At 44.2% G+C, this 19,215-nt stretch overlaps 1 protein-coding gene across 1 annotated transcript in view; it reads left to right on the forward strand.

Moving 5' to 3' along the window:
• SLC9A1 (solute carrier family 9 member A1) overlaps positions 1 to 19,215 on the forward strand; it is a 113,102-nt gene that overhangs the window by 20,110 nt on the left and 73,777 nt on the right. Inside the window, exon 2 of the mRNA XM_069756736.1 lies at positions 15,036 to 15,496. Within this exon, the coding sequence (XP_069612837.1) occupies positions 15,036 to 15,496 (461 nt within the window). The remainder of the gene's footprint in view (positions 1 to 15,035; positions 15,497 to 19,215) is intronic.

Raw genomic sequence — 19,215 nt, forward strand, 5'->3', positions numbered from 1 at the left:
AGCATGGCGACGATGATGTCATAAAGGTTGCCTCGACCAATCAGCGACGGGCACAGCATGGCGACGATGATGTCATAAAGGCTGCCTCGGCCAATCAGCGACGGGCACAGTCTGCCGCGAATTCGCCTCGACCAATCAGCGATGGGCACAGTATCGACGTAGATGTCATAATGGTTGCCATGGCGACGATGATGTCATAAAGGTTGCCTTGACCAATCGGCGACGGGCACAGTCTGCCGCAAATTCTGGAATCATCATTGTCCATATACTACGGGGACATACATATTCTAGAATACCCGATGCGTTAGAATCGGGCCACAATCTAAGGGTTGTCTAAGGGTTTTTCCGTCTGTCTGTCTGTCTCTGTCTGTCTGTCTCTTTCTGTCTGTCTGTCCTGGAAATCCCGCGTCTCTGATTGGTCGAGGCCTGGCGGCCTCGACCAATCAGCGACGGGCACAGTATCGACGTAGATGTCATAATGGTTGTCATGGCGACGATGATGTCATAAAATTTGCCTCGACCAATCAGCGATGGGTACAGCGACGATGATGTCATAAAGGACATAGAAATCCCGCGTTTCTGATTCAGCTACGGGGCACAGTATCGACGTAGATGTCATAATGGTTGCCTCGACCAATCAGCGACGGGCACAGCGACGATGTCATAAAGGTTGCCTCGACCAATCAGCGACGGGCACAATCTGCCGCGAATTCTGGAATCATCATTGTCCATATACTACGGGGACATGCATATTCTAGAATTCCCGATGCGTTAGAATCGGGCCACAATCTAGTGTATATATATTATTTCATCCAGCGCGATATAGCAGAAAGGCGGTAATTCAATTACCGACTTTTGCTTTCTCCTTCCTAAACCCGACATGATATGAGACATGGTTTACATACAGTAAACCATCTCATATCCCCATTTTTTTTTTTGCATATTCCACACTACTAATGTTAGTATTGTGTATATGCAAAAGTTGGCCGTTCTAGCTATTAAATTAAAGGGTTAAATGGCGGAAAAAATTGGCGTGGGCTCCCGCACAATTTTCTCCGCCAGAGTAGTAAAGCCAGTGACTGAGGGCAGCTATTAATAGCCTGGAGAGGGTCCATGGTTATTGGCCCCCCCCCCCCCCGGCTAAAAACACTTGCCCCCAGCCACCCCAGAAAAGGCACATCTGGAAGATGCGCCTATTCTGGCACTTGGCCACTCTCTTCCCATTCCCGTGTAGCGGTGGGATATGGGGTAATGAAGGGTTAATGCCACCTTGCTATTGTAAGGTGACATTAAGCCAAATTAATAATGGAGAGGCGTCAATTATGACACCTATCCATTATTAATCCAATACTAGTAAAGGGTTAAAAAAAACACAGACACATTATTAAAAATTATTTTAATTAAATAAAAACAAAGGTTGTTGTAATAATTTATTCTACGCTCAATCCAATCACTGAAGACCCTCGATCTGTACCAAAAAAAAACAAAAAAAAAAAACAACAATATCCATACCTTCCGAAGATCTGTAAAGTCCAACGATGTAAATCTATCTGAAGGGGTTAAAATATTTTGCAGCAAGGAGTTCTGCTAATGCAGCGCAGCTCCTTGCTGCAAAACCCCGGAGAATGAAGGTAAAGTAGGTCAATGACCTATATTTACCTTCATTTGCGGTGAGGCGCCCTCTGCTGGTTGTTCCTAGATCGTGGGAACTTTCCTAGAAAGCTCCCAGGCTCGAGTTCATATGAGGACAACCAGCAGAGGGCGCCTCTTATGAACTCGAGCCTGGGAGCTTTCTAGGAAAGTTCCCACGATCTAGGAACAGCCAGCAGAGGGCGCCTCACCGCAAATGAAGGTAAATATAGATCATTGACCTACTTTACCTTCCTTCCCCGGGGGGGGGCAATATCCGTGGACCCTCTCCAGGCTATTAATATCTGCCCCCAGTCACTGGCTTTACTACTCTGGCGGAGAAAATTGTGCGGGAGCCCACGCCAATTTTTTCCGCCATTTAACCCTTTAATTTAATAGCTAGAACGGCCAACTTTTGCATATACACTACTAACATTAGTAGTGTGGAATATGCAAAAACAATGGGGTTATGAGATGGTTTATTGTATGTAAACCATGTCTCATATCATGTCGGGATTAGGAAGGAGATAGCAAATGCCGGTAATTGAATTACCGGCTTTAGAGCTAACTAGCGCTGTATGAAGTAATAATATATACATATATGTGTCTACTGGAATACATTATATATATATATATATATATATATATATATATATATATATATATATATATATATATATATATATATATATATATATATATATATATATGTATATATATATATATATATATATATATATATATACATACGCTGGGAGCGTCACTCTGTCCGAAGCCTCTATAGACTGCGCAGGCGCAAGCGCCGGCGCAGTCTGGGCCTCACAGAGTGACGCTCCCGGGAGATCGCGGTGTGCGTTCACACTGAACGCACACCGCGATCTCCAACAAAGAAGCAGGGACCGCCAGGAGGGTGAGTATTGCCTATATTCACCTGTCCCCATTCCATCGCTGAGCGCCGCCATCTTCCCGGTCTTCGGCCTGTAACCTTCAGTTCAGAGGGCGCGGTGACGCGCTTATGCGCGCCGGCGCCGCCCTCTGACTGAACAGTCAATGCCAGGAGACCGGGAAGATGGCGGCGCTTAGCGATGGAACGGGACAGACAGGTGAGTATAGCAAGTGCTGGGGGGCCTGAGCTGGCGGCGATACCGGCACCTGACCCCCACAGCGCGCCGGTGTCCCCGCCTGCTCAGGCCCCCCAGCACTCGGCGCCGAGCGGGTCAGAGGCAGTATGGGGACGCAGGATGGAGCAGCACATAAGGATGGGGACACAGGATGGAGCAGCACATAAGGATGGGGACGCAGGATGGAGCAGCACATAAGGATGGGGACGCAGGATGCAGCAGCACATAAGGATGGGGACGCAGGATGGAGCAGCACATAAGGATGGGGACGCAGGATGGAGCAGCACATAAGGATGGGGACGCAGGATGGAGCAGCACATAAGGATGGGGACGCAGGATGGAGCAGCACATAAGGATGGGGACGCAGGATGGAGCAGCACATAAGGATGGGGACGCAGGATGGAGCAGCACATAAGGATGGGGACGCAGGATGGAGCAGCACATAAGGATGGGGACGCAGGATGCAGCAGCACATAAGGATGGGGACGCAGGATGGAGCAGCACATAAGGATGGGGACGCAGGATGGAGCAGCACATAAGGATGGGGACGCAGGATGGGAGCAGCACATAAGGATGGGGACGCAGGATGGGAGCAGCACATAACAGGATGGGGATGCAGGATGGAGCAGCACATGAAAGGATGGGGACGCAGGAAGGAGCAGCATATAAGGATGGGGACGCAGGATGGAGCAGCACATAAGGATGGGGACGCAGGATGGAGCAGCACATAACAGGATGGGGACGCAGGATGGGGACGCAGGATGGGAGCAGCGCATCACAGGATGGGAGCAGCGCATGACAGGATGGGGATGCAGGATGGGAGCAGCGCATGACAGGATGGGGACGCAGGATGGAGCAGCACATGACAGGATGGGGACGCAGGATGGGAGCAGCGCATCAAAGGATGGGGACGCAGGATGGGAGCAGCGCATGACAGGATGGGGACACAGGATGGGAGCAGCGCATGACAGGATGGGGACGCAGGATGGAGCAGCACATGTCAGGATAGGGACGCAGGATGGGAGCAGCGCATGACAGGATGGGGACGCAGGATGGAGCAGTACATACCAGGATGGAGACCATATACCAATATAAATGCTCGCCACCCGGGCAAGTAAAAAAAAAAAAAAAATCACCAGCACAACATGTACCGTAATTACTGCTCATATATATATATATATATATATATATATATATATATATATATATATATATATATATATATATATATATATATATATATATATAGACACACACACACACAGTATATATGTTTTTTTTTTTTTTTTCTTTGACACATGGATCCCTTGTATAGCCGTATGTCGGATTTGCAAGCCTGCGAGAAAAATACGGATTACATACAGAGGATGCCATGCGCAAAAAACGCTGACACACCCTGCCTATGGAGGAGCTACGGACCACTATTTTGGGGACTTTTCAGCGTATTACGGCCGTAATAAACGGACCGTATTTTCATACGCTGAGTGTGAAGCCGGCCTTATAGGTTCTCTTATCGGCCAAACTGTTTTCAGCTGTGCTCACACTCTTGCACAAGAGTTTTCAAGGGTATTCTAACCATCCATTAGCCTTCTTACACAGTTCGCAAACACAAAGTACCATAAGAACACTGCAGTGATGGCTGTTGGAATTGGGCCTCTATACACCTGTGAAGATATTGCATTGCAAACCAGATGTTTGCAGCTAGAATAGTCAAATAAATATATATATATATATATATATATATATGTACAGTATATACGTGTGTGTATGTATATATATATATATATATATATATATATATATATATATATATATATATATATATATATATATATATATATATATATATATATATATATAATCTATAATTGTCTAAGGGTTTTTCCGTCTGTCTGTCTTTCTGTCTGTCTGTTCTGGAAATCCCAGGTCTCTGATTGGTCGAGGCCGCCAGGCCTCGACCAATCAGTGACGGGCACAGCGACGGTGATGTCATAAAGGACGTAGAAATCCCGCGTTTCTGATTCAGCGAAGGGCACAGTATCGACGCAGATGTCATAATGGTTGCCATGGCGACGATTATGTCATAAAGGTTGCCTCGACCAATCAGCGACGGGCACAGTCTGCCGCGAATTCTGGAATCATCACTGTCCATATAGTACGGGGACATGCATATTCTAGAATTCCCGATGCGTTAGAATCAAGCCACAATATATATATAAAACAAACAAAAGAGACAGCCGGACAGCACTACAACCAAAGCATATAGTGGGAACCGCTCACCTGTGTATAACAGGCCACTGTATCCGGTCCTGGGTGCAAAGCTCCGCTGGAAACAGTTCACGTGTAGATACCAGAGAAACAAAGAAAAAATGGAGCGCACTCGCTGGAGATCCGGTGCAGGTAACTTTATTGACGCAAGGTAAAAGACATCTTCACGACCGGGGGTGCTGTGCAAAGAAAAGCGGCGAGGCTAGACGACGGCCGTTTCGCGCCTGGCTGGCGCTTCAACGGGTCAGTGAGTATGTGATCAGAGACGCCGGGAGAAATAGGGACAGGTGAGAGACATGCTCCTCCCCCCCACTTCCACCCTTTGTAATCTGAGCACACATCGCTGCGTGACGAGACACTTAAAAACATAGATAAAAACATCAGAAAACGCATCAAACCTTAAAGCAAAGATAACTAACAGCAAAGAGAAAATAATGTCATCCTACTCAACTGACTGGCAACAATATATAAAATGACGACATATTGTGTTAAGTCCAGCATGCGGCTACATACGCTACATGGTGATAACCAGGGGGAATAGAATTACTATAAGAAAATGGACATGTCAACTCTGTCGTTGAATCCTAAAGGGCCCATAGCGTTCGTCTGCAAAATCCATCTTGCTTCTTTTCTCGAGGTGAACTTCGCGGACATGGTCTATTAACCGGGGAACCCCTTTGCAAGTGGTGATGGTATTACAGTGTTCGCGGAACCGCATATATAAACAACGTATGGTTTTTCCAATATAAAATCGTCCACATGGACAGTATACCACGTAGACTACATACTTTGTTTTGCAAGATATGAACATGCTGACCTCGTGTCTGATGGGGCCAATACTCAAAAAACGTCCCGTGATGTGATATATACTAGATTGTGGCCCGATTCTAACGCATCGGGAATTCTAGAATATGCATGTCCCCGTAGTATATGGACAATGATGATTCCAGAATTCGCGGCAGACTGTGCCCGTCGCTGATTGGTCGAGGCAACCTTTATGACATCATCGTCGCCATGACAACCATTATGACATCTGCGTCGATACTGTGCCCGTCGCTGAATCAGAAACGCGGGATTTCTACGTCCTTTATGACATCATCGTCGCTGGTCCCGTCACTGATTGGTCGAGGCCTGGTGGCCTCGACCAATCTGAGACGTGGGATTTCCAAGACAGACAGACAGACGGAAAAACCCTTAGACAATTATATATATAGATATATATATATATACACACACACGTATATACTATATATATATATATATATATATATATATATATATATATATATATATATATATATATACACACTAGCTGAAGAGCCCGGCGTTGCCTGGGCATAGTAAATATCTGTGGTTAGTTATAGCACGTCACTTCTCTTATTTTCCCATTACGCCTCTCATTTTCCCAATCACATCTCTCATTTTCTCCCTCACACCTCTCATTTTCTCCCTCACTCCTCTCATTCCCGCCTAACACTTGTCATTTCGACCTCACATCTGTCATTTTCCGATCACTACACTATTTTCCCTCACTCCTCTCATTTTGCACTCACACCTTTTCATTTTCACCTCACACCTCTCATTTTCACCTCAGTATATACATGTTTGTCATCTCCCTTATATATAGTATACACCTGTATGTCATCTCCTGTATATAGTATATACCTGTATGTCCTCTCCCCTGTATATAGTATATACCTGCTGTGTGTCATCTCCCCTGTATATAGTATATACCTGTATGTCATCTCCTCCTATATATAGTATATACCTGTATGTCATCTCCTCCTATATATAGTATATACCTGTGTCATCTCCTCCTATATATAGTATATACCTGTATGTCATCTCCTTCTATATATAGTATATACCTGTATGTCATCTCCTGTATATAGTATATACGTGTGTCATCTCCCCTGTATATAGTATATATCTGTGTCATCTCCTCCTGTATATAGTATATACCTGTATGTCATCTTCTATATATAGCATATACCTGTATGTCATCTCCTCCTGTATATAGTATATACCTGTAGGTAATCTGCTCCTGTATATAGTATATACCTGTGTGTCATCTCCTCCTGTATATAGTATATACCTGTATGTCATCTCCTCCTGTATATAGTATGTACCTGTATGTCATTTCCTCCTTTATATAGTATATACCTGTGTGTCATCTCTCCTGTATATAGTATATATCTGTGTGTCATCTCCCCTGTATATAGTATATACCTGTGTGATCTCCTGTATTAGACCTCGTTAACACGTTATTTGCTCAGTATTTTTACCTCAGTATTTGTAAGATAAATTGGCAGCCTGATAAATCCTTAGCCAACAGGAAGCCCTCCCCCTGGCAGTATATATTAGCTCACACATACACATAATAGACAGGTCATGTGACTGACAGCTGCCGTATTTCCTATATGGTACATTTGTTGCTCTTGTAGTTTGTCTGCTTATTAATCAGAATTTTATTTTTGAAGGCTAATACCAGACTTGTGTGTGTTTTAGGGCGAGTTTCGTTTGTCAAGTTGTGTGTGGCGACATGCATGTAGCGACTTTTGTGAGATGAGTTTTGTGTGGCAACATGCGTGTAGCAACTTTTTGTGTGTCGAGTTGCATGTGACAGGTTAGTGTAGCAAGTTGTGTGCAGCAAGTTTTGCGCATGGCGAGTTTTGCGCGTGGTGAGTTTTATGTCTGGTGCCTTTTGAGTATGTGCAAGTTTTGTGTGAGGCAACTTTTGCATGTGTTGCAAATTTTGTGCATATGGCAATTTTTCCGCATGTGCAAGCTTTGCGTGTGGCGAGTTTTCCATGAGGTGAGTTTTGCACTTGTGGCGAGTTTTGCGTGAGCCTATTATTTGCATGTGGCGAGTTTTGCGCGTGGTGAGTTTTGAGCGGCGACTTTTGTGTTTCGACTTTTATGTGGCGAGGTTGGCATATGTGTGGTGAAATGTGTGCTGAGGGTGGTATATGTGTTCAAGCACGTGGTAGTGTGTGGCGCATTTTGTGTGTGTGTTCATATCCCCGTGTGGTGAGTATCCCATGTCGGGGTCCTACCTTAGCAACTGTACGGTATATACTCTTTGGCGCCATCACTCTCACTCTTTAAGTCCCACTTGTTCACATCTGGCAGCTGTCAATTTGCCTCCAACACTTTTCCTTTCACTTTTCCCCATTATGTAGATAGGGGAAAAATAGTTTGGTGAATTGGAAAGCGCGGAGTTAAAATTTCACCTCACAACATAGCCTATGACGCTCTCAGGGTCCAGACGTGTGACTGTGCAAAATTTTGTTTCTGTAGCTGTGACGCCTCCAACACTTTTCCTTTCACTTTTTTCCCCATTATGTAGATAGGAGCAAAATTGTTTGGTGAATTGGAAAGCGCGGGGTTAAAATTTCACCTCACAACGTAGCCTATGACGCTCACAGGGTCCAGACGTGTGACTGTGCAAAATTTTGTGGCTGTAGCTGCGACGGTGCAGATGCCAATCCCGGACATACACACACACATACACACACTCACACACATTCAGCTATATATATATATATATATATATATATATATATATATATATATATATATATATATGTGTATATATATATATATATATATATATATATATATATTTGACTATTCTAGCTGCAAACATCTGGTTTGCAATGCAATATCTTCATAGGTGTATAGAGGCCCAATTCCAACAGCCATCACTCCAGTGTTCTTATGGTACTTTGTGTTTGCGAACTGTGTAAGAAGGCTAATGGATGGTTAGAATACCCTTGAAAACCCTTGTGCAAGAGTGTGAGCACAGCTGAAAACAGTTTGGCCGATAAGAGAACCTATAAGGCCGGCTTCATACTCAGCGTATGAAAATACGGTCCGTTTATTACAGCCGTAATACGCTGAAAAGTCCCCAAAATAGTGGTCCGTAGCTCCTCCGTAGGCAGGGTGTGTCAGCGTTTTTTGCGCATGGCATCCTCCGTATGTAATCCGTATGGCATCCGTGTTTTTCTCGCAGGCTTGCAAATCCGACATACGGCTATACAAGGGATCCATGTGTCAAAAAACAAACAAAAAACATATATACTGTGTATACTGGAGCGTCTTATGGGGGGCACATAATACAATGCAGGATGGGAGCAGCACATGACAGAACGGGCGCAGGATGGCAGCAGCACATGACAGAACGGGCGCAGGATGGCAGCAGCGCATGACAGAACGGGCGCAGGATGGCAGCAGCACATGACAGAACGGGCACAGGATGGCAGCAGCACATGACAGAACGGGCGCAGGATGGCAGCAGCGCATGACAGAACGGGCGCAGGATGGCAGCAGCGCATGACAGAACGGGCGCAGGATGGCAGCAGCGCATGACAGAACGGGCGCAGGATGGCAGCAGCACATGACAGAACGGGCGCAGGATGGCAGCAGCGCATGACAGAGCGGGGGCGCAGGATGGGAGCAGCACATGACAGAACGGGCGCAGGATGGGAGCAGCACATGATAGAACGGGTGCAGGATGGCAGCAGCGCATGACAGAACGGGCGCAGGATGGCAGCAGCGCATGACAGAACGGGCGCAGGATGGCAGCAGCTCATGACAGAACGGGCGCAGGATGGCAGCAGCACATGACAGAACGGGTGCAGGATGGCAGCAGGATGGGAGCAGCACATGACAGAACGGGCGCAGGATGGGAGCAGCACATGACAGAATGGGCGCAGGATGGCAGCAGCGCATGACAGAATGGGCGCAGGATGGCAGCAGCGCATGACAGAACGGGCGCAGGATGGCAGCAGCACATGACAGAATGGGCGCAGGATGGCAGCAGCACATGACAGAACGGGCGCAGGATGGCAGCAGCACATGACAGAACGGGCGCAGGATGGCAGCAGCACATGATGGAGACCATATACCAATATAAATGCTCGCCACCCGGGCGTAGAACGGGTTCAATAGCTAGTATATATATATATATATATATATATATATATATATATATATATATATATATATATAATCAGTAGACACATATATGTATATATTATTACTTCATACAGCGCTAGTTAGCTTTAAAGCCGGTAATTCAATTACCGGCTTTTGCTATCTCCTTCCTAATCCCGACATGATATGAGACATGGTTTACATACAGTAAACCATCTCATATCCCCATTTTTTTTGCATATTCCACACTACTAATGTTAGTAGTGTATATGCAAAATTTGGCCGTTCTAGCTATTAAAGGGTTAAATGGCGGAAAAAAATGGCGTGTATGTGTATATACTGTATGTATATATATATATGTGTGTATGTGTGTATATATATATATATATATATATATATATATACAGTGAGGCAAAAAAGTATTTAGTCAGTCAGCAATAGTGCAAGTTCCACCACTTAAAAAGATGAGAGGCATCTGTAATTTACATCATAGGTAGACCTCAACTATGGCAGACAAACTGAGAAAAAAAAATCCAGAAAATCACATTGTCTGTTTTTTTAACAATTTATTTGCATATTATGGTGGAAAATAAGTATTTGGTCAGAAACAAACAATCAAGATTTCTGGCTCTCACAGACCTGTAACTTCTTCTTTACGAGTCTCCTCTTTCCTCCACTCATTACCTGTAGTAATGGCACCTGTTTAAACTTGTTATCAGTATAAAAAGACACCTGTGCACACCCTCAAACAGTCTGACTCCAAACTCCACTATGGTGAAGACCAAAGAGCTGTCAAAGGACACCAGAAACAAAATTGTAGCCCTGCACCAGGCTGGGAAGACTGAATCTGCAATAGCCAACCAGCTTGGAGTGAAGAAATCAACAGTGGGAGCAATAATTAGAAAATGGAAGACATACAAGACCACTGATAATCTCCCTCGATCTGGGGCTCCACGCAAAATCCCACCCCGTGGGGTCAGAATGATCACAAGAACGGAGAGCAAAAATCCCAGAACCACGCGGGGGGACCTAGTGAATGAACTGCAGAGAGCTGGGACCAATGTAACAAGGCCTACCATAAGTAACACACTACGCCACCATGGACTCAGATCCTGCAGTGCCAGACGTGTCCCACTGCTTAAGCCAGTACATGTCCGGGCCCGTCTGAAGTTTGCTAGAGAGCATTTGGATGATCCAGAGGAGTTTTGGGAGAATGTCCTATGGTCTGATGAAACCAAACTGGAACTGTTTGGTAGAAACACAACTTGTCGTGTTTGGAGGAAAAAGAATACTGAGTTGCATCCATCAAACACCATACCTACTGTAAAGCATGGTGGTGGAAACATCATGCTTTGGGGCTGTTTCTCTGCAAAGGGGCCAGGACGACTGATCCGGGTACATGAAAGAATGAATGGGGCCATGTATCGTGAGATTTTGAGTGCAAACCTCCTTCCATCAGCAAGGACATTGAAGATGAAACGTGGCTGGATCTTTCAACATGACAATGATCCAAAGCACACCGCCAGGGCAACGAAGGAGTGGCTTCGTAAGAAGCATTTCAAGGTCCTGGAGTGGCCTAGCCAGTCTCTAGATCTCAACCCTATAGAAAACCTTTGGAGGGAGTTGAAAGTCCGTGTTGCCAAGCGAAAAGCCAAAAACATCACTGCTCTAGAGGAGATCTGCATGGAGGAATGGGCCAACATACCAACAACAGTGTGTGGCAACCTTGTGAAGACTTACAGAAAACGTTTGACCTCTGTCATTGCCAACAAAGGATATATTACAAAGTATTGAGATGAAATTTTGTTTCTGACCAAATACTTATTTTCCACCATAATATGCAAATAAATTGTTAAAAAAACAGACAATGTGATTTTCTGGATTTTTTTTTCTCAGTTTGTCTCCCATAGTTGAGGTCTACCTATCATGTAAATTACAGACGCCTCTCATCTTTTTAAGTGGTGGAACTTGCACTATTGCTGACTGACTAAATACTTTTTTGCCCCACTGTATATATATATATATATATATATTTATATAAAATTTATCATTTATTTAATATATGTGTGTGTGTTTATCATATGACTGTGATATCCGGACTGACCACGGATCTCCGGACCGGAGCGCAACAGCCTCATATGCATAGGAGTTGAATTCAGGTCAGGAGACCCATATTCAGTCCGAAAATCGCCATCAGTATTTAGAGCACGATATTTGGACTTCTGAATTTAGCAGTACACCTATTCAATGCCTTAAAAAACCTAACCACTCCATACATCTTAAACCATAGGCAACGTGGATGCACTACCCTTAGCTGGTGTTCTTCTTCTGTGAGACTTCCACCAGTTGTAAGGTCTGCCTCAATGGTTTAATTGTTGGGTCTATAAGATGCTTCCAGAACATCTTGTATGCAAAACTGAAATGTAACACCGTTATGTTGTTGGATACAATATTCTCCTCATGTAAAAAAAGACTGGGTATACTGCTGTGTGATAAAATGCATCCCCCTCTACTTCTTGGTCAGATCTTATCTGGGATACGTGTCCAATTCTGGGCAGCACATTTAGAAAAAAAAAAAGAGACATTGAAAAACTAGAGCAAGTTCGGAGAACAGCTACCAGAATGGTGAGCGAACTGCTCAGTATGTCCTACGAGGAATGGTAAAAGGATCTGGGAAAGTTTCGCTTGTAAAAAAGGTTAAAGGGAACCTGTCACCCCCCAGGCGTTTTTAACTAAAAGAGCCACGTTGTGCAGCACTAATGCTGCATTCTGTCAAGGTGGCTCTCTTAGTTCGGGTCCCTGCAAACACTGCAATAATCGCTTTTATAATGTGCCCCCTCATACCTCGAATTAGACTTGGGGGCAGGTCTTTCCCCCCTAACACACACACACCACAGCCGTTACTCAGGGCCTCTGAGCGCAAGCATCGGGAACACTAATGAAGGAAAAGAAGCGGAGCCTGGCACGCAGAGGCCCTGAGTGACGGCTGTGGTGTGTCTGTGTTAGGGGGGAAAGACCTGCCCCCCATATTATAAAAGCGATTATTGCAGCGTTGGCAGGGACCAGAACTAAAAGCCACCTTGACAGAATGCAGCATTAGTGCTGCACAAGGTGGCTCTTTTAGTTAAAAACGCCTGGGGGGGGGGGTGACAGGTTCCCTTTAAGAGGAGACTTAATAGCTGTCTACAAATATCTGAAGGGATGTCACAGTGTAGAGGGATCATCATTCTCTTTTGCACATGGAAACTCAAGCAATGGAATGAAACTGGAAGGGAGAAGATGCAGATTAGATATTGGAGAAAACTTTTTGACAGTGAAGTTTATCAGTGTATGGGACAGTTTTCCACAAGAGGTGGGGAGATCTTTCAATGGAAGTCTTCAACCAGAGGCTGGACAGACATCTGTCTGAGATGGTTTAGTGAATCCTGCATTGACCAGAGGGTTGGACACGATGACCCTTGCCGTCCCTTCCAACTCTAACATTCTATGATTCTATGTTCTTTAAGGTCGTTCTCCAGGTCACACTGACAACATAAAGCAGCAGCCAAAATGTAAACTCTGGAAGTTGTGAACTGCGCCCTATGGTTCATACAACTGAAAAAGCCTGATGGAAGGCTTATTAGTTTTAATGTTTTCTTCTCTCTATAACACCAACATATTTTGCAAGGCTGTACAGACTTTAATCACGCGTATTGAGATCTACAATCTGAATTACCCTATCTGCATGTTTTTTTGGGTCCTAGAAATAGAAATACTCAGCAAACACATGACTTTCTATAAAGTTTGTGTTCCCCTTTCATCGAGCTATCATGCATATGACTGGAATTCTGTAAACCATAGATCAGCTGATGTCCAATAGATCTGACATCGCCACAAGCATCAGCTATAAGATTTTTTTTTTTTTTTTTTTAGGGTAAGTTCAGAAAGCTGATAAGGTTTTAAGCCAATTAGTTTTTGAACCCTAATGGTATGTGCACACGTCAGGATTTCTTGCAGAAAATTCCTGAAGAAACCCGGACATTTTCTGCAAGAAATCCACATGTGTTTTTGACATGTTTTTGCTCGTTTTTTTTCGGAGCTTCCCAATGCATTAAATAGCGGGAAAAACGCGAAAAATCCACAAAATTAATGAACATGATGCGTTTTTTTCGTGGGAAAAAACGCATCATGTGCACAAAAATTGCAGAATGCTTTATAATTGATGGGATGCATATGTATGTGTTTTTTATGCGTTTTTATCGCGTTTTTATAGCGAAAAAAACGTAACATGTGCACACAGCCTAAGTGTTCAATGCTGTTGTTAGGTTACATTAGGATTTGACAGAAGAACAGATTTATTTCGGGGGAAAGCATGGTTTGTACTTTTCCATTCAAGTCAACTGTATTTCCAATTGAAGTTGCATCTTTGATAGACTATCCCAGCCATTTGAAAGGACTTGGGATTTGTCCTCTTGTCCCATGACAGCACCACCTGAGAAAAGTTATCCGCCCATCAAGGACAGGAAACCTACTGAATAAAAGGGCGGTACCTCTCCTCCACATCAGTTTTTTTTTTTCCTGTCCTTGAAGGAACCTAAGAAGAGCGGTACTTTGGACTTACCCAGGTCTGGAGGGTGTCCAGGATGCCTTCCGGAAGGGTGGGGTGAAGTTCCACTGGCCAGGAGGTCGGTACAACGCCGTGCAGGCAGAGAACCCTTGGAAAAGTTTCTTGCCAACATGAGGAGCACCCATTCTGAGTGCACTGTGACATGCTTCCGGGCTACGCACGTGGAAGATGTGACACGTCCCAATGACACAGCATGCCGGAAAGCTAGAGCAGCCATTCGGGTCTGCACATGCGCATGGCTTGCTGAGGTCAAGACTCTGGGCTTTATCTAGACTCCCAACATTCATTCGTTAATGGTTGTGTAAAGTTAGTTAATGACAATGTCTGAGAAGATTGTAATTTTTCACCTCCCATGCTGTGCTGAACCAGAAAGAAAATTTTCTATTGTGATTGTATAAAATTTATCTGAATTCATTATTGACCACAAATAGAATGTTCTCTGAATAGCGGTCTACCTTTTTGTTTTCTTGCAGGATTCCATGTGATCCCAACTCTATCCAATGTAGTCCCAGAGAGCTGTTTGCTGATTGTTGTGGGCCTTCTAGTAGGTGGCCTTATGAAGGCCGTTGGTGAAAATCCTCCAGTTTTGAAATCAAATGTCTTCTTCCTTTACCTTTTGCCACCAATCATTCTAGATGCTGGATATTTCCTGCCGCTACGTCCATTCTCTGAAAATTTGGGAACAATTCTTATGTTTGCAGTGTTGGGAACACTCTGGAATGCTTTCTTAATAGGCTCTTTGTTGTATGGTGTATGCCAGATTGGTGGAGCAGATTTAACAGGTGTAGGACTCTTGGACAACTTGCTGTTTGGTAGTATCATTTCGGCTGTCGACCCTGTAGCTGTCTTGGCTGTATTTGAAGAAATCCACATCAATGAGTTGCTCCACATCTTGGTGTTTGGAGAATCTTTACTCAATGATGCAGTCACTGTGGTAAGTGGGCACATATAACCATATAACATATATTTCAACCAAGCCATGGTGTATGTTTTTTTGTTTTTTTTTTGTTTGTTTTTTTAATTGTGTGCAGCCGAACATACAGGCTCAGTTCGACTAAGAATGTATGTTTTAAATTGGAGATAGTATTAAGGGAAATCTTTACTATTGATTATTTATGCATTTATTATTTTATTTTGATTTTATGATTTTTTTAATATTGGCTTCAAAAAGTTCTTTAAAACAGTACATTAGGAAGCACCCTAAGGCAGGGGTGTCAAACTGCATTCCTCGAGGGCTGCAAACAGGTCATGTTTTCAGGATTTCCTTGTACTGCACAGCACTGGCGGACACAGACAGAAAAGGGCCCCTGTGCAAGAACAATACATGGGCCCTTTGCAGCCCAAAATCTCCTGAAAATGCAAAATTACACCTGCTTTGGAGGTATAAATGGGCCCCCTCACCTCTTGGGCCCCTGTTCAACTGCACAGGTTGCATCAATGATATGTCCGCCCTTGCTGCACAGGTGATAATTTAATCACCAACTCATTTATGTAGGTGATTAAATTATCACCTGTGCAGTACAAGGAAATCCTGAAAACATGACCTGTTTGCAGCCCTTGAGGAATGCAGTTTGACACCCCTGCCCTAAGGCCACCTACACACATTTTGTGACTTTTTTGGGGGAAAGGGATTGAGGGTACTTTAAAAAACAAAAAAATGCAATTATTCTCATGGAAGTTGTGTTTTCGTTTTAATTAATACGTTTGTGTATGTCTATTTTTTTTTCATATGTCCTGTAGAGAAGCTTAGCTTCTAGCTGCAGTGTTTTGAGAATAAAAGATGCCAGGAAAATATTCTCTTGATAAACCCAAATAGGTTTCATTTTGTAAATACATTTTGTAAGTAAATTAAAAATCATATTGGTATGTTAAAGTTCCATATACTTTCAGAAATTAAACACGTTGCACATTGTTAAAACCAGGGTCCTCAAATTTATCATCACTTTATCAGATGCACTTGTGCATCGATATGTAAGGTTTTCTAAATAAAATGCTTAAACATTCATGTATGTGTCTACATATCTGACACAAGAGACGTACAACACATCCTAAAAATGATGCAAGGTGTGCATAGTTCATGCATTTTAGCGATGTCAAAATTCTTAGTTTATCATATATTCACCAGAGCCAAATGGCAATTTTTATGATCCTGAACATTTGAGCAAGGTACAGTGGAGGGATTAAATGGGTTTAATCTTTCCTTTAGTAAAAAAGAATAAATTGAAATGTATATATCCCCCCTACACTTTCCCCCTCTATTGTGAGCTACATGATCCCTGAGTTGTTTGAGAGTGAGAACATGGAGTAAAAATGTCCTGCTTACGTCCTCTCCTAGAATCACAGAAGGATGTGTAGGGGCAGAGATGACAGGCTGTGCGCTTTCTTCTTGATGTCTCTTGGAGTTTTCTCTCCCTAAGGCCATGTTCACACGATCCTTTTTTTCATGCGGAATTGCCGCGATTTTCCCGCTGCGGGTCCGCAGCTGTTTTCCATGCAGGGTACATTACATTGTACCCTATGGAAAACAGGAACTGCTGTGCCCACAATGCGGAAAATCAAAAAAAAAAACCGCGCTGAATAGCTGCGGGAAAAAAGAAGTACCATGTCACTTCTTTTTTCGGAGCCGCAGCGGTTCTGCACCCATTGACCTCCATTGTGAGGTCAAACCCGCAGTAAAACCCGCAGATGAAAAAAATATCTGCGGGTTTTACTGCGGTTTGTGGTGCCGAACCGCTGCAGCAGGAAGTGCGGGGAAGCGGGCGGAAGTGCGTGGGCGGAGTGTGGCTGCCCCCCGTGCTCCGATCCCGCCCCCCCGTGCTCCAATCCCACCGCCCCGTGCTCCGATGCCCCCCCCCCCAGTGCTCCGATGCCCCCCCGTGCCCTAATCTCCCCCCCTTATACTTACCCGGCGTCCCGGTGTCCGTCCGGCCGTCTTTTCCCTGGGCGCAGCCATCTTGCAAAATGGCGGGCGCATGCGCAGTGCGCCCGCCGAATCTGCCGGCCGGCAGATTCGTTCCAAAGTGCATTTTGATCACTGAGATAGGTTATATCTCAGTGATCAAAATAAAAAAAAATAGTAAATGACACCCCCCCCCCCCCCCCTTTGTCACCCCCATAGGTAGGGACAATAAAAAAAATTAAGAATTTTTTTTTTTCCCACTAAGGTTAGAATAGGGTTAGGGTTAGGGGTACGGTTAGGGGTAGGGTATTTTCAGCCATTTTAACTGCATAGAAAACTGCATAAAAAAAAGGATCAAAAAAAGGATCAAAAAAGGACAAAAAAAGGACCAAAAAAAGGACCTGCGTTTTCTGCCAAGAGCTGCAGTTTTTTAAAAAACAGTCCTGAAAAAAAAAGGATGGAAATCAGGAACGTGTGAACATACCCTAAGGCCGGTTTCACAGCGATTAGCGTTTCTGTGTGCAGTGCAGGCCTGCGTACTTCTTTCCTTAAAGGGAATCTGTCACCACTTTTTTGGGATATCATGTAAAAATATTCTATTTAGTGTCCCCTATGCATTATACAAGTACTTTTGATACCCCTTGACTCCCCACCTATGATCCATAAATACCGGATTTATTCCTCCCACGGTGTATGTAAATATCCCAACTGTGTGCAAAGCCGAAAAACAGTATTGCGCATGCGCCAGCAAACGCGATTGCTTTCTGTGGCCCGGAAGTATACTTGTATACTTACGAGCCATAGAAAGCCATGGCGTATGCTGGCGCATGCTCAATAATGATTTTATGCAAAGCATACTGCGCACGCGCGAGAGGCCATTTGAATGCGCACGCGCCAAAACTATAAACGGACGCAGAAATTCCCTGAAAAGAATGCATAGAACAAGCCGGGGGTGGGGGGGGCAATATGCCCTGCCCATCGGACCGGACTGAGGATATTTACATACACCGCGGGAGGAAATCAAACGGGTTTTAAGAATCATAGTTGGGGATTCATAAATACCCTGTTGAGGGCAGAGCAAAGTACTGCAGTGCGCAGGCACCGGGAAAGGTCAGAGAGGCCCAGCACTTGCACACTACAGTACTTTGCTCTGCCCTCAACAGGGCAGACGAAGTACGCCTGCGCAGGAGCCACGACAAGAAGAGGACGTCATCGTATGCAGATAGGAGGCGCTGGACCGAACCGCGACACCCATCGGACCCGGACCGCAGCGGGACCACCCGCCCAGGTGAGTATAATATAACCTTTATTTCTCATCTTTCAAGGTACATCGGGGGCTTATCTACAGCATTACAGAATGCTGTAGATAAGCCCCTGATGCCGGTGGCCGCAGCTCATATACGATTTTAGGAATGACAGATCCCCTCTAAGGAAAGAAGTACGCAGGCCTACGCTGCGCACAGAAATGCTAATGTGAAACCGACCTAACGATAAGACATGCTAGGAAGTACACGCTGTTCTGCAAATTGATACCAGTACTGCTCCCCAATTACACTGTTCCAAATTATTATGCAAATTGGATTTAAGTGTCATAAAGATTTAATTGTTTTGTTTTTCAAATAAACTCATGGATGGTATTGTGTCTCAGGGCTCAATGGATCACTGAAATCAATCTTAAACACATGTGATAATTTGTTTTCCTGGTGATTCAAAATAAAGGAAAACTACTTAAAAATGATGATCCACATTATTAA

The sequence above is a fragment of the Ranitomeya imitator genome, chromosome 3 (genome assembly GCF_032444005.1).
Source record: "Ranitomeya imitator isolate aRanImi1 chromosome 3, aRanImi1.pri, whole genome shotgun sequence".
Taxonomy (NCBI): domain Eukaryota; kingdom Metazoa; phylum Chordata; class Amphibia; order Anura; family Dendrobatidae; genus Ranitomeya; species Ranitomeya imitator.